Source organism: Passer domesticus, chromosome 10 (assembly GCF_036417665.1).
Source record: "Passer domesticus isolate bPasDom1 chromosome 10, bPasDom1.hap1, whole genome shotgun sequence".
NCBI lineage: Eukaryota > Metazoa > Chordata > Aves > Passeriformes > Passeridae > Passer > Passer domesticus.
The window spans coordinates 37,051,475-37,065,953 of NC_087483.1; the positions used below are offsets into that span (position 1 = coordinate 37,051,475).

General features: G+C 42.1%; 1 protein-coding gene across 9 annotated transcripts in view; it reads right to left on the reverse strand.

Moving 5' to 3' along the window:
* The window catches only part of ZRANB3 (zinc finger RANBP2-type containing 3), a 40,629-nt gene extending 31,649 nt beyond the window's left edge, over positions 1–8,980 (reverse strand). For 2 of the 9 annotated variants that reach the window (XM_064435209.1, XM_064435208.1), the window contains exons 1-3: positions 8,809–8,980; positions 8,536–8,626; positions 4,818–4,970 (exon numbers count right to left, since the gene is read on the reverse strand). In XM_064435209.1, the coding sequence (XP_064291279.1) occupies positions 4,818–4,970; positions 8,536–8,626; positions 8,809–8,821 (257 nt within the window). In that variant the 5' untranslated portion in view covers positions 8,822–8,980. Of the gene's footprint in view, positions 1–4,817; positions 4,971–8,209; positions 8,627–8,776 lie in introns of those variants that run through there. The other 7 variants (XM_064435214.1, XM_064435212.1, XM_064435211.1 and 4 more) reach the window with 7 other exon arrangements.
* Between the last annotated feature and the right edge of the window lie 5,499 nt (positions 8,981–14,479).

A 14,479-nucleotide genomic window follows, 5' to 3' on the forward strand; every position in this document is an offset into this window, starting at 1 on the left:
AAATTAGATGTAGACAGTAAGAGATATATAGACATGCAACTAGGCTTAGTGCTTGCAAATGGAATTGAAAGACAAATCTATTCTCTTATTCATAGCTACTATCAAAGATAAGAAACTGAAGAACAGAAATACACTGAAAGAGCAAATCAATCAGCAATCACGGATCAAAAATAGCAAAGATAAAAACAAAGTAAAACAAAAGCTCTGCTAACTTAAAAAGGCAATACAAGACAGAAAGCAACAATTGCATTGTACAGAAGGAGAAAGAAAGATTAATGGACAATGTAAAACCCAGAAGCAAACTCAGTAATGATGACAAAAATAAGAGTGAAAGTGAAAAATAGTTACAGAAAAGTGAAAGACAAAAGGGCCTACTGCTCTAGCACAAACTAAAATGTGCATGGGAGTGCATAGACTGAACATATTTTCTCTTATTCCATCAGCTTCCAAAATGCAAAACTATAGCTTCCTTAGACACCCAACTGAAATGGAAATTATACCTTTCATACTACTCAATGGATAATACAGCCTAGAAAGTTAAAGACATTTGCATAAGAAATTAAATAGGACTTATATCAGAAATTCCTTACCCTACAAAGGGCTGTGCCTGGGAATTCCAAACATTTCTATTTGCTTCCTCCCAAAGAGCTGCCATTGTTGTGGTCCAGCTGCTATAGTCTCAGCAGACTGTATATGCTGTGCCTTTCTACTAAAGAATCTTCCAGCTGTGTTCATAAACTTTGAGGAAATTATGATTTGAACCTTTGAAATATTACAGAACTTTTTCTTACTCTAGATAGGGACTGCCTAACAAAACAATTGCCCTTGCATTAAAACTGATGCACTAAAACATCTGTTCTTAATGGCAGATGTGAACTCTGCACATCCTGATATTGCCATCCATGGTCATTTTCTTTTTTTTTTTTACTGTGTTTAACAGCATTGGGCCAGCATGTATGTGAAATTAAAAATCACATGCTCCTGAATATATAAGTTAATGTATTACCTCTCAAACTTATAGAGGAAATAAGACCACCCCAGTAAAACAGTTTGAGTTTTTGAGTTTTTTGAGTTACAATTATAATGGAAGTGTTTGTTTCATTGCTGGCAAATATCTCCAAGTCCTCTTTTGCATCCAGCTTAAACAAATTGTTCTGCCAACACACCTAGAAAGAAATATATCTGTGTGTCTGAAGGCATCTTTTACAGATACCATCTACATGACAAGTGATGCTAAATAATGATGCTTGCAAATCACATGCTGACATTTTTTATTACAAAATTTGATAAAGCATTTAGTGATATCCAGTAGCATAAGAGCTAAATTTCAAACAACAGCATGCCTCTTTAACAGTGTATTCAGGTGAACAAATTGTTTGTATTACTAGACAGACATCATACACTTCTGTAAAGAGAGGATATAAAACAAGAATAGATGGTAAAAAGAATTGTGACTTTCCAAGTATGATATTACTGAACAGCAGCAGTAAAAAACAGTAATATTCAAAGAGAGATGTGAGCTCAAATGAGATTGAATACCATCCTTATCAATACTATCCAATCACTTGCCCATGTATCTCTGTATCTTGGATATTTTAGCCCAGCTTCCACCACTTCTTCCAGAGCATTGTGCTTCAACACTGCCACCTCTTCACTAACACTGGTGACCCCCCAGTTTTACCCTGAGTTCTTAGGAAATGGGGATTTGTCCACATCTGCCCAACCATGACTAAGAAGCAGCAGAGAGCAGAGAATTGCTCACTTCCACTTCCCAAGAGCACACCCACATCTGACCCCAACAACCCTCAGGATTTCCTAAGCCTATTGCTAACAGGTCACATTCCTGGAAGGGACAAGTTCTTGGTTTTTATTTAAGAGACAGTTTAAAGCACACATAAATAAATAAATAAATAAATATTATCACTTTTTTTTTAAAGTAACTTACACCTTCACTGAAACAAAATAACAAAAATGAAATAGTCTTCATGGATGTAAGTTGTGTGCAGCCAGTTTTTCTGCCCATTAATGTTTGAGGCTACAAATAATGACTATAAATTATATCTATCCCTAGGCAGCCATTCCAAAGTGCATGTCTGAAGAATAATCTCTAAGAAGGAATAAGCAGCCAGTCAGTTATTCACCTTTAAGGCATGTTTGTGAGATAAAAGGTGTGTTAGCTTATGTTGAAGCACACACTGTCTTGTTGGCTCTAGAGTTGTCATTTCCTAGAAAAGTGTTAGGCAATCTTTGTTAGATGAGATAATGCCTTTGGAGCATCTACTGGAAAAGCCTTTGATTCATTTACCAATGAATCAAAAATACAAATCACAACAGAATATTTATTTTATGCTTTGGGAAGAGACAAGGGAATTAATAGCTCACTCCCAGCCCCTTCCAGGCAAAAAAAAAAAAGAGTTTGTTCTAATAATAAGTCCCTTTTCATGCTGGGTTCTTGTCTAATCTAAGATGATATTAATTGAATCTCTTCAGCCAGCACTTGCTCTACACTAGTTTCCTACCACTCCAGCAAAGCATGAGGGAGTGCATAGCCTGAGGGAAGAAGAATGATGGGCAGGGATGCACATATTGCTCACTTCAAGTCCTATGCTTATATATTTTTTTAAAATTAGAAAAGACACTTCTACAGAAAATATACCACTGGGAATACTGAAAGAAGGTTTAAATCATTATTGGAGTACACAAAAGGGAAAGACTTCTGTGAGGCAAGGGCTGACAAACTAATAAGAAAGCTCAGCTACAAGCACCAGAGGCTCTTGTTCTCTGTTTTGGGACAGCAAGAGAAATAGATCTGCAAGAGCAAGGGACAGATTTAAAAAATACTCCTTGGAAAAGTTTGACTTAACACACTTTACTTTATATAGAAGCTGGCTGAGAGTGTGCACACAATTCCTCAATGTGACCCAGCTTACACATAGAATTTGCTGTGCCAAGCAGCAAGATCTCTTGCAATCATGATGAACATTTTTTCATATGCATGTCACATGAAAACCATCACTGCTGGGTTATGCAAAATTCTTGTTAAAGGAAAAAAAAACTTAAGAAAAAAAACTTAAAGAAAAAAAACTAATATAAACCCATAACCCTAAAGAAAAAAATAGAATTCCTTCCATGACAGAGTCATTAGACTAGGTATTCCAAACCTTTATGAATACTTACTACAGGCAATTGTTACTACTTCAACCAAAAGAAAAAAGAAACATCTGATAAGAATTTATCCATCCTACAATTAAGCTGCTTCCCAAGGAACCTCTATATTATCCAACAGCCTGCAGAAGATGATGCCACTTTCAAATACATCCATTAGCCTACACTAATTAAATGTGTAGTTTCTTTAATTTTAATGGCTTTTGTTAATTCACTATTTGTATACACAAATATACACCTCAATTGCATATTCTGTGGCAGACAAGGGCTTTGGATTTATTAAATTCAACTCTGACACAGGCTTTGCTGTCTATTCTACCCGAGTCTTACCTATCTATTAAAATTATATGCAGCCATTCTCAGTCTGTGCAGCAAGAAATGATATGGCTGCTGGTCATGAGCAGTTAATGCCAATTCAGCATAGAGCATATCAAATCTCAGGCTCTCATGTGAAGGGCTGGACTCATCTTTCTGTTCTGCCACTGAAACCAGCAGCATAAAACAGATGGTTTGTTCATTCCCTGAGACAGCAGTGCTTAAAGGGTTTTGACCAAAGGAAAAGAATCAAAGGAAAAAATGCAGAGATTTTAACTGATTAAAAGTTCCATGTAATTCCAAGAACTGCCGATAAAAATTTCCTTTCTAATTTTTCACCTTTAGAGGAAAAGATGCACATTTCTCTTCCCCTGAGAACAATCACAAACATCAGCAAGCAAGCCCCTTAGGCCCTAAGCCTCTCCTTCTCAGCAAGATGCTGAAATAATCAGGAACTAATTTCATCCATCTTTCCCACACAGGCTACAGTAATTCTATTTGTGCCAGAGCTCCCCAACATCCTTCCTTTCCAAAACAACAGCATACAGTGGTTTCACAGCTTTAGGCTGCAATTGCTCACATTTCCTAAAATTTATAAATGTGGAAATAGCATTTCCCCCTCTCCTTTTTGATCCTGTAACTCACTAACAGGCTCTTACTCAGCAAAATATTTTCAGTCTCTGCAATATAAACTGTGATTTTTGATTTACCAGGTACTTAATTGTTGAATGCCTATTCCTCAGCTGCTGCACTGGCTAACTGAGCACCCTGCAAGGCTTCTCCTGCTCTGCTGCTGCAGCTCAGAGCTCCAGAACACCCCGAGTACACTCCAGAATTGTACCAAATTTAAAACAGAAAACCACACAGATGCATCAGGATCTGTTAGTCATTCCCTTAACAGCTCTACCATGCCATTAAAAACTAAAGAATCAAAAGTGAATTAACTTATTTTAGGAATTCTCCATTAACATAACAAAAATAATGGTCCTACTGATATCAATCTCCTTTCACAGGAGAACTTTGATACTACAACTCTCTTTTGCATAATGCATTATTAAACCTCTTCATCCTCTGTGGAAAAAACCTCCACAACTCATTTTAAACCACATTACCTTTCAGTTCATGAAAGATTTCTGCAACATAACTCACCTAAGACTGCTGGTATTGAATAACCTTTGTAAAAAATAATGTTTACCTGAAGTAATTATTTTTAGCATCATATTCTTACTTACAACTATAGAAACATAAGTTTATGATTTTTCTATTTAATGTCTGCATAATTTATTTTCACATCAATTTTCAGCATGTGATACAGAAGTTGAATACAGCAATCTTACCTGCCACTTCTCTGAAGTGCAAATATGATGCCCTTTTCCTGAAAAGGAAGCAGCTTCTTTCTCAGTCTTTCAGGTAGGAAGGACAGCTTAGAGTCAACATCCTCTAACTGAGAGGCTTTGAGGGAAGGTGTTTCCTGGAGAGCAGCGGCCATGCTGAACCAGAGGGAAACAAAAGAGAAATCAGATATCTTACCTACATGGCAGAAGAGAGAATAAAGCTTGATGGAACAATACTCATCACTTTATCTTGAAATAATCAATATCTACACAATTTGCCTCGAGTTTTGAGAATTCTCTCTGGAAAGCATAAAGTTGTGCAGATGCTGGAGGAAGAGTCCCTCATCTCACTATCCATAAAATATTCTAAATATTCCAGGATGAAGAAGCCAGCATGTGTCTCTTGCTTTACACTATGAAATAATTATTTTAGCAAATACCCTGTTCATGAAAGGAAGTTATTTGCCATTCAAATCGAGCTTAGTCATGGACATGTACTTTGGGTACAGGATGAATTACAGACACATCTACCAGGATACATATCAGGCATTCAGGGGAATGTAAAGAAAACGCTGTGGATGAGCCTCCAGGGAAGTTCCATGACATTCTCATTGTGGAAGGATTGAACAGGGTAACACTGGAACTTCCAGGCATTCCTTCTTGGGCCTCCACTGCCACTTCTACAAAGAAGAGGTGTTCAACCACAACCATTCTGACACACCATCCTGCTGGGCAATGAGGGAAGAATAGTGAATTTAAATTTGTAATACTGAACAACACACAAAAGTTGGGACACGAGCACTGTACTGACTGTGGCAATTTTGTCCCCCATTTTCCTAAGTGGAATCTTTGGTATAGCTTTACAGAAACAAGATTCCTATACCTTGGGCCTCTGGAACACTCAGCAGCAGACACAAGTACTGTGATGAGAACCAGGCTGTCTCATGCATGTCCACCACAGAGCTTTGCTTAACAGAAGATGGAAAGCCCCTGTGTGCCCAAGACAAGCATTTCCCAGAAAAAAAAATCGTAAAGCTCCAGTAAATAAATACCTGCTTCTGCTCTCAATTGAGAAAACATGAATGTTTCAATTCTAACTGTTGGGAAAATAACCTAATCACTTCAGTTCTGTCACAATATTTTCCACTGTGCATCTCTTTCCTTTAAAAGTTGATTAGGGTACGGTGACTGCTGGCAAACACAAACTAAAGACAAAAACTAAAACATTTCTGTAGAGCCACACAAGTCAACAATGCTGCAGGATTGGTGGGCCCAACAAAGCTGTTCAACACTCAGTTCTGAGATTCACCTCTACAGAAAATTTGTGACTCATTTTCTTTGATAATTTTCCATTCTATAAATGCAGAGATAATGGTGTACTTGTGATCAGCTCCCTACATAGCTTGTTGTGAGTGACAATATGAGAATGAAATGTTAACATAATTAACTTTCTGTTGAACAAGATCATGACAAGATCCTTTCACTGAAACACTGAATAGGAACCATGCAGCTTCAGAAGCACAGATCTGAATTAGAGGAGGCACATGAGTCATCAGTACACAGCAATACTACAATGAAAAATGTTTCTGCATCAGTCATTAACAAGGTTAAAACTGACTTTGCAGATCTCAGAAAACAGCAAAACAGAAAGCACTAACTTCCAGATATGTACAAGTTTTTGTTTAGTTTTTTTCTCTAGGTGAATGATTGTATAAATGAATGGTGAATAATTACAGACTAGGTGAATAATTAAAGAACTCCACATGTGGTGAACAATGGCTATTAAAACAACATATACAATGACTGTGGCAATGGTGGTCATGTATGTTTTGAGTCAGAGTACTTATGTACACACTGTAATAATGTCAAGAAATAAAAACAGTCTGTTTTAAAAAATAATTTGGTCAGTGTAGCAGAAGACCAGTTTGTATCTGTTGTTCTAGTCATTGCAGATTTAGAAGATATAAAGGGAGAAAGACCAGTGCATGTATCCTCTAACTACAACTTTTCATGGCTTTTTCCTGTGTCCTTAATGTGCTGTAATACAGATCACATTGACCTTTCCACATCTCCAGATCACCAGTTCTGGTGATCTATTTTCTTTCAGACAAAACAGACCTAAAAGGTTTTGTGTGGAGACCCAGCTTTTCATTCAGAGACTTGATTCAGCTGCACAAGTCTCATAAGTTAAAAAACTCAAACTCTAGAGTATTTACTCAAGTGTTTTAAAGGAAATCAGGGATGAAAAAGTTGAATTGCTAAACTCAGTAACTTAATCTAAAGTTGTTTAAGTATCTCAGGACTAGATAGTGGTAAATGATCCCAGCTTTTCAAAGCTGGGATGAGGAAGATTGGACCTACATCATGATTCACTCATAGGGCATAAAAAACCAGTAAAAAATTATGTGAAGAACCCATGCACACCAGGATAAATGTTTTTATTTGGTGCGAGTCCCCAAATAATAGTGTTTTGTAAAAGTGATTCTCATTTTTCCACTCTGATGAAGTTTTTTTGAAAGGGTTCTACAACAATGCATTTATAAACTATTTGATGCAGTCCAATTCCCACTGCTTTTCAAAACTGAATTTAAACAGAGTAAATTTTATAAACATATTTGTACAGTAACTATAATTTCCAGGAAAACTTCTGAAAAACTCTCTCAAAATTCCAAGAAAACCGAGCTGTCATATTAAAAATTTGCCCTGAAACTTTTTTTGAAGTCAAGCAAGTAGACAGCTCATCCATGAGAGAAACAACATCAGCAGTACTTCCAAGTAATCTGCTCCAACTTCTATTGTGTTCAATCAATCATAAATGATCTGGAAAAGCCAGTAGTTACTGAGGGATAAGGGCAGTGCAAACAATAAAATAAAATTTGAAAAAACCCAACATTGAATTTCTTTCCAATCACTGCTACTGCTATACTGCATTTCACTATAGGCCCTTATCCTTCCAGAGGCAGCAACTGAGACCCAGCTTGCTGAGGATATTAACCCTGGGGCAGTTTCTCTATTGGAAAGTTGGGTGCAAGACTGATGACAAGTTGAAGGACTACTTTAAGTTTTCCAATAGCTGTTTGTCAACACAAGCTGATTACATAATATAAACCCACTGCTTATTTTCACAGGCCACTAAGTATAGCCTTTTAATGCAGCTCAGCAACACGTGACTAAGACAAATGAGTCTTTCCACTAAGGGTTTTGCTTCATAAATTTCCTCTTGATGGACTTAACTGCTCCATGACTGCATGTTCAATAAAACTTAATAGGGAATTCAAGGCTCTAAGAACATCTGGGTTGATTGATTAATAAACAATTTCGCAGAATCACAGAATTGTGTTGGAAGGGACCTCTGGAGAGCATCCCATCCAACTCCCCTGCCAAGGGAGGGTCACCTGGATAACACAGGAACACATCCAGGTGCCTTTGGAATGTCTCCAAAGAAGGAAAATCCACGAGCTCCTTGGGCAGCTGTCCCAGTGCTCTGCCATCTTTGTAAAGAAGTTCTCCCTCATGCTGAGGTGGAACTCCTGTTTCATTTTATGGCCGTTGCTCCTCATCCTGCTGATGGGCACCACTGAAAACAGTCTGGCACCAGCCTGCTGGCACCCACCTTTGAGATGTTAATGTGCATTAATGAGTCCCCTCTCACTCTTGCCTTCTCCAGGCCCAGCTCTCGCAGTCTCTCCCCATAAGAGAGATGCTCCAGACCCCTCATCACCTTGTGGCCTCCGCTGGACCCTCTCCAGTAGCTCCTTGTCTTTCTTGTTCTGAGAAGCCACCAGTGGGATAACAAAGAATTGAAAATCTACCTATCAGAACAAGAGAAAGCAATCAGACGGAGCAAACGACACCACACAGCTCTTCAGCACAGAACAGTTTTTCCACAGGCCGCTGTACCGAGCCGGAGGGAAGCGCACACCTCAACACCTGCCTGGGGGCAAGTCTTTTATTTTACTTACGCACGTCCCTGCAGCTGCAATCGCAGAAGTACCTGAGCGCACCATGCGACGACCCGGCAGCAGCAACCGCAAGAAGTGAAACCTGTCACAAACGCGGGCTGGTGACAAACAGCAGCCACCCGGCAGCTGGCCCCAGCCCGGGCAGCCCCTCACGGGCGCGGGCTCCGCGCTCGAACGGCCGCCGGGAAGTGACGCATGACCACAGGTCACGGACGGGAAGCGCTTTTGGGCCCGGGCACCGCTTTTCCTTTATTTTTTTGTCTTCCCCGTCCTTCTCGCCCCTGGCCCCGTTTCCTCAGGAGCGAGTTAAAAATCATCTTCGCGCCCGGCCGTGCGGCGTGCCGGCCCCTGGTGCGCTGGAGCGGGCGGGCTGAGGGAGCCGGAGGGGCGGGAAGGGCGAAGCGGGGCTGGGAACGGAGGGAGGCGAGGATGGCGCTCTAAGGGCCGGGCTGGACGGGGCAGTGCCGCCGGCTCTAGGGGTTAGAAAGAACCGTGAAGGCCGGGGCGAGGAGCCGGGAGAGCGAGAGGGACAAGCCCCGACTACAGATCCCAGCCTGCCCCACCATGGTGCGGGCGCCGTGCGGCTGCGGGAGCGCTGGCGCGGGGACCCAGCGGAACCAGGGAGCTGCTGCTCGGGATACACCACACGACGGGACCAGGGGAGCAGCTGAGGCGCGGGTGAAGGGAAAGCGGCCGGGACACGGAGCGGAGGCCACAAAGATGCCGCACTACCACAGCCGCGGGATCGCTCCGTCTGCCCGCGGCCATGGGCTGCACGCAAGGGGCGGGCTTTGTGGTGCCGGTGCGCCGCTCTTACTGGTGCTCACGGTTGTCTATCAAGGCGGCCGTGCCCTCCGATTGGCCGCCGCCTTCCGGGCGGGCTCGGCTTCGCGTAAGCGCCGAGCGGCACCACTCCGCGGCAGCTCCGGGGGGAGGGCGCCGCGACGCTTATTGGTCCGCGGAGCTGTCCATCAGTAGCGTCCCGCGCAGCCATTGGAGGTTGGAGCCCGGGGGCGGGGCCTCTCTCCCCGCCGCGGCAGCAGCAGGAGGAACCCGAGCGGCGCTCGGCGCTGGGTTCGGCGCCCCTCGTGTGTGAGGAGCCGCCACCCGCCGGGCGCGGCGTCCCGGGAAGGAGCCCGGGAAGGAGCCCGGGAAGGAGCGCTCCGCCCCGGTGAGGAGCCCGCGATGCCGCCGGGGAAGGCGCTCCGGCGTGCGGGGGTCGCAGTGCGCTGAGGGAGGAGGGGGGGCCGCGGCCGCAGTGCGCAGAGCGGGGGCAGCGCTGAGGGAGGGGCGGCGCGGCCGCGGGGCCGGGGTGCAGCCCGGCCGGGGGTCACGGTCCCGCGGGGCCAGCCCGGCCCTTCCCTTCCCTTCCCTTCCCTAATATAGCCAGCGCTGGCCGGAGTGGGACACGGGGCTCTTCATCTATTATGTTTTCATTTTCTTAACATTTCTGGCGCATGTGGGTATATCTACCATATTGTGGTATAAAGTGTAAGTAGACTTGAGAGCGAACTACGTCACGGCCTTTTTTTTACCGTCTCTTTTAAAAACGTTTTAAAATGAGTTTTCAGCACCGAAGAAAGGTTTCACTTTATGAGGAAGATGGAACGAGGTGGAAAAAGAAGTGAGGAATAGCTGTTTGTAACACGGGGTCTGAGAATTATTCAGATTGTTCACGTGAAGAGATTTGCACATCCTACGTGTTGATGGATTTGTGTGATGTCCATAGAAAGCTGGATTAGGAGGTGATGGAAAAAAACCAAAAAGAGTGGTGCACGCTTTGCATTGGCACATAGTACAGTCTGCCTTAGTGTTTGTTATCTTGGAGTGGTTTTGCTAATAGTCTTTAATTTTAAATTTTGATGCTCTCTTCTCGCTGACCTGAAACCGAAGAGATCTTGTGTGCCCAAAGCAGGATAGGGAATGTGTTGGGTTTTTTTCTCTTGCAGTGTCTGACACTGGCCTTTTTCCACTGAGGTATTAACCTGCAGTTTTTAATGGGGTTGCTTTCTGTCTCATGTCTTGTCTTCCACAAGGAGTAATGTATTTGAGACATGCTCTTTGGCTGAATATTAAACAGCAATTTTACAGGGCAGTATGTCTTGTGAATGTTAGATTAGGAATATTTATTTACTGTTGAAGTGAAAGGTAAAATGAAGTTCTGATTTTTTTCAAAATGTTTTTTGTTTTCAAATAATTTGCTATTCAGGAGAAGGAAATAGCAATGGGAACACATTTTCTTTGACAGTTCTTCCATTGGCTTGGCATGCACCTGATATTAAGCCCTTGTTTTGCAGTAAGTACTGTGATGTCAAGGGTTTGAGTATTTTGTAGGAATTAAGTAACTTACTGCTTCTCAATTTACCGAAGTCCCAACGGCAAAAATAATGTTAAGACGTGTGTCCATTTAAATTTTGGAAGATCAAAAATGTGGTACTTGTAACTGCACTTCTTGGCCACTCTTTATTTTAGAAAACTGTAAATTGCTGTCCAGATCAACTAGTACTTTTCTCAGGAGTGAAAACAGATTTGACTAAATACCAGTAATTTTGAGGGGTGTGCAGTGTACTGGGTTAGGTTTGTCAGCAGTGCTCCAGAAACTATTTATTAAAGATGTGGGAAGGGTCAGCCACTACATCTGCTGCAGTGGTTGCCTGTATTTTAATTTTGTGTGTCTGTTAAGAGGAATAAAGGAAAGGTGGAGGAGACAGAGCAAAATAGTAGTACCATTCTCATCTTAAACACAATTCCACCTCAGCCTTTTTTCTTCTTTTAACTTAGGTTAAGTTTTTGGCTTTCATTTCTTCTCATATTTCAGTATATTTGCCTCACACCGTAGTCTTTATTTTGTATTGCTTGGTTAAAATCTGTCCGTGAAACAGCCTCAAACCAGCTGAATGGTTTAGGTCGAGTGCTCTAGGCTCAGCTCTGGGTGCAACACAAATGCCCTGGGTTTGGGCTTTATTCACTTAAAAGTCACTTTGCTACAGTGGCCTCTGTTAATTCAACTTCACGTCTTTGTATCGCCACTTCCACAATCTGCTTCTCCCCTGAGTTCATTTGGCTAAGAGATGTAGCAACCACATCCATTTAAATACCTTTATGTGTTTAAAGTTTCAAGGTGCTGTATTCCAGGCTTTTAAAAGTAACTGATACAGTTGCATTTTTTGGACACTTTAGGGAAAATTTACCTTTTGCGACACCCTGTTCTCTGAGTGAATTGTTAGGTAATGGAGCAACGTAAACCTCGAAATGGCTCAAATGTGTCATACAGTCCATTTTATAAGGTTCTTTTAAATGTATTGACAGCATAGTTCAGATTCCGTGAGCTAGACGAGATGCTTCAACTTCTACTACCTGGATAAAAACATGAACCACCTTGGGTGTCTTGATTAGTTGAAGTGATTTGCATCTGAAATTTTCAGCGTGCTCGAATTCTCATTTCGAAGATACAAAGAGAGTTAGGCAGTAGCCAGTACGTACGAAGTGCTGTAATTCATGCGTGTGACAGCTAAGGAGCTTTCCATAGGAGTGGGAAAATGTCCTGTAATCCTGCCACCGCTGGGCTCAGGAACAGCAGAGGTGTTGAGCCCAGTCGGGCTTTCAGGGGCAGATTTCCCGTGTCCATCCACCTAGGAACAGCCAGCTGGAAGTGTCCCCAGGGGGTTTTGTTAAACGCTGCATTCCACGTGGAGCCTTTTAGTGATGGAAAGAGGAGTCGTTTGGCAGTGCAAGACCTGAATAATGAGGTCATTCACACCGTATTCTTTGGGCGAGAAGAATCAACGTGAGTGCCTCAATGTGGTGCTTGCTCTGGCTGATAGGTGGCATCTGTGGGAGCCCCTTAAAGCTGGGGTTATCTGGTTCTCCCTGTATCCTCCTGGCTTTTCTTGGAGGTGGTGGACAAATGTGCTGTATGACAGTGTCGGGAGATTTTGGGAAGCGGTGTTGGAAAGCTCTTTCTGGGAGATGGTAAGTCAGCAACAATGATGATGAAATATTGTTGGGAAAATGGCACTTTGGGCCTGCCTATAATCTTATTTTGATTTCATTACTTGTTGAAGGAGTATTTTAGAGGAAATAATGTCTGGAAACAGATTTATGAAGGGCAGCAGCCTTAATTACAGAACAGCCTGCACTGCTACTCTTGTGCATAAGTTAGCTCCTGCAGTTTCATGTATGCATTATGAGAATCCTGTCAATGTGTCATTTTTTGACATGCACTTTTCTCCAATCTATAGAATTATGTTTCCAAATATATTTGGTTATTGCATGTTCAGATCCAGTCTGCTGAAGCAAAGTGTAGATTTGAGGTGGTGTGGGATGCTTATTCCAGCATTTCTACTCCTTATCTTGGATCTCTGTAAGGAAATGGGGCATTACCTCTAAGCAGCCATTGGTTTCTGCATAAACAATTATATACTACATTGTTCACCTGGCTTTTTTCATCTGCTGCTGAATTTTTGTTCTTTACTCTCCTTCCCAAGATCAGTTCTTATTATTCTTTAACCTGTATCTTGAATTTGTGTATGAAATGGAATTCTGTCCCTTATTTAGCTTTCTTAACTTTTCTGCCCCCTCCTCAGGTTTGTTAGCAAGTGTGTACTGCTGTGTATGAAAGATCTTTGTCCAGTCATGTACAGAATGGTCTGAAGGCTAAAGCTTGTCAGAACAAATGCCATAAATATCTTTAAAGCTGTGACTCTATAGCATAGCAGAGTTGCTCCTTCTTTTTGAAAGTATAGTTTTGGATAGCTTGCATCTCTGAGTCAAAAAATAACCTCTAAAATGCATAAATATAGAAGATAACATAGCTGGATTTGGTTTAGCAAAAATCCAGTCCTGAGTTTTATGCTTTTCTAGAAAATGTTCTTTATAATTGGTTTGCACTTAACCTGCCACAGTTGTTGAAAGAATTGTTCCCAGCCAAGTGAGGTGTGATACTTTGCTGTAGGTATCCAACTAAAGCATTTTAATTTATGTTAAGTGAAGCAAGACTTAAATAGATGCAGTCCTTGCAATACCTGCTGCTGTGAAAGAGGCAATCCTGGTGCCATATCCTTGGCTTTTTCTTCCTGCCCTCTGCCACCTCCTCTGCTCTGTTGAATGAGCTGTTGTAGGGAGCACTTGTGAACTTCTATCTGTGTAAGATGTAGGTCTCTTATTCGATCAAATTGAAGCATCTATTGGGGGACTTGGAGGAGCAGTTTAACTGGCAGATGGAGGAAATGGTGACTGGAAGTGAGATCAGTGACTTCTTTAGTGCAGCTGAGTCTGGAAAAGGCTCTTGGTGTGCAGCTGGTGAGTGAAGTTCGAACTAATTCGGGTGCTTCTGCCAACGGCAGATTGAGGAGTGTTCTCACAGTCCTTTCTCCTGTCAGAGCTGTGGGCATCAGAACCTCCTGCTGGTGCTGAGGAGCTGGGAGCAGTTGCATCATTGACCAATGCTGGATGCACAGGCAGATTTCCATCTGTTTTCATGTTCTAAGTGAACTGGGAAGAATTTGGTATGTTCTTGTGGAGATACAGCAGGAGTTTTGAGAGGCATTGGAAAATTGCTGGCTTAGATCAAATGTTGGGTTTTTGTACCCTAATGAGGCACTAGCAAAATGAGTAAATCAGTTTGTGGGGAATTCTTGTCCATGTTATCACAGCATGATTTGAAGCATTTCAACAGAAGGTACAGAAATAAGCCTTTTTCCT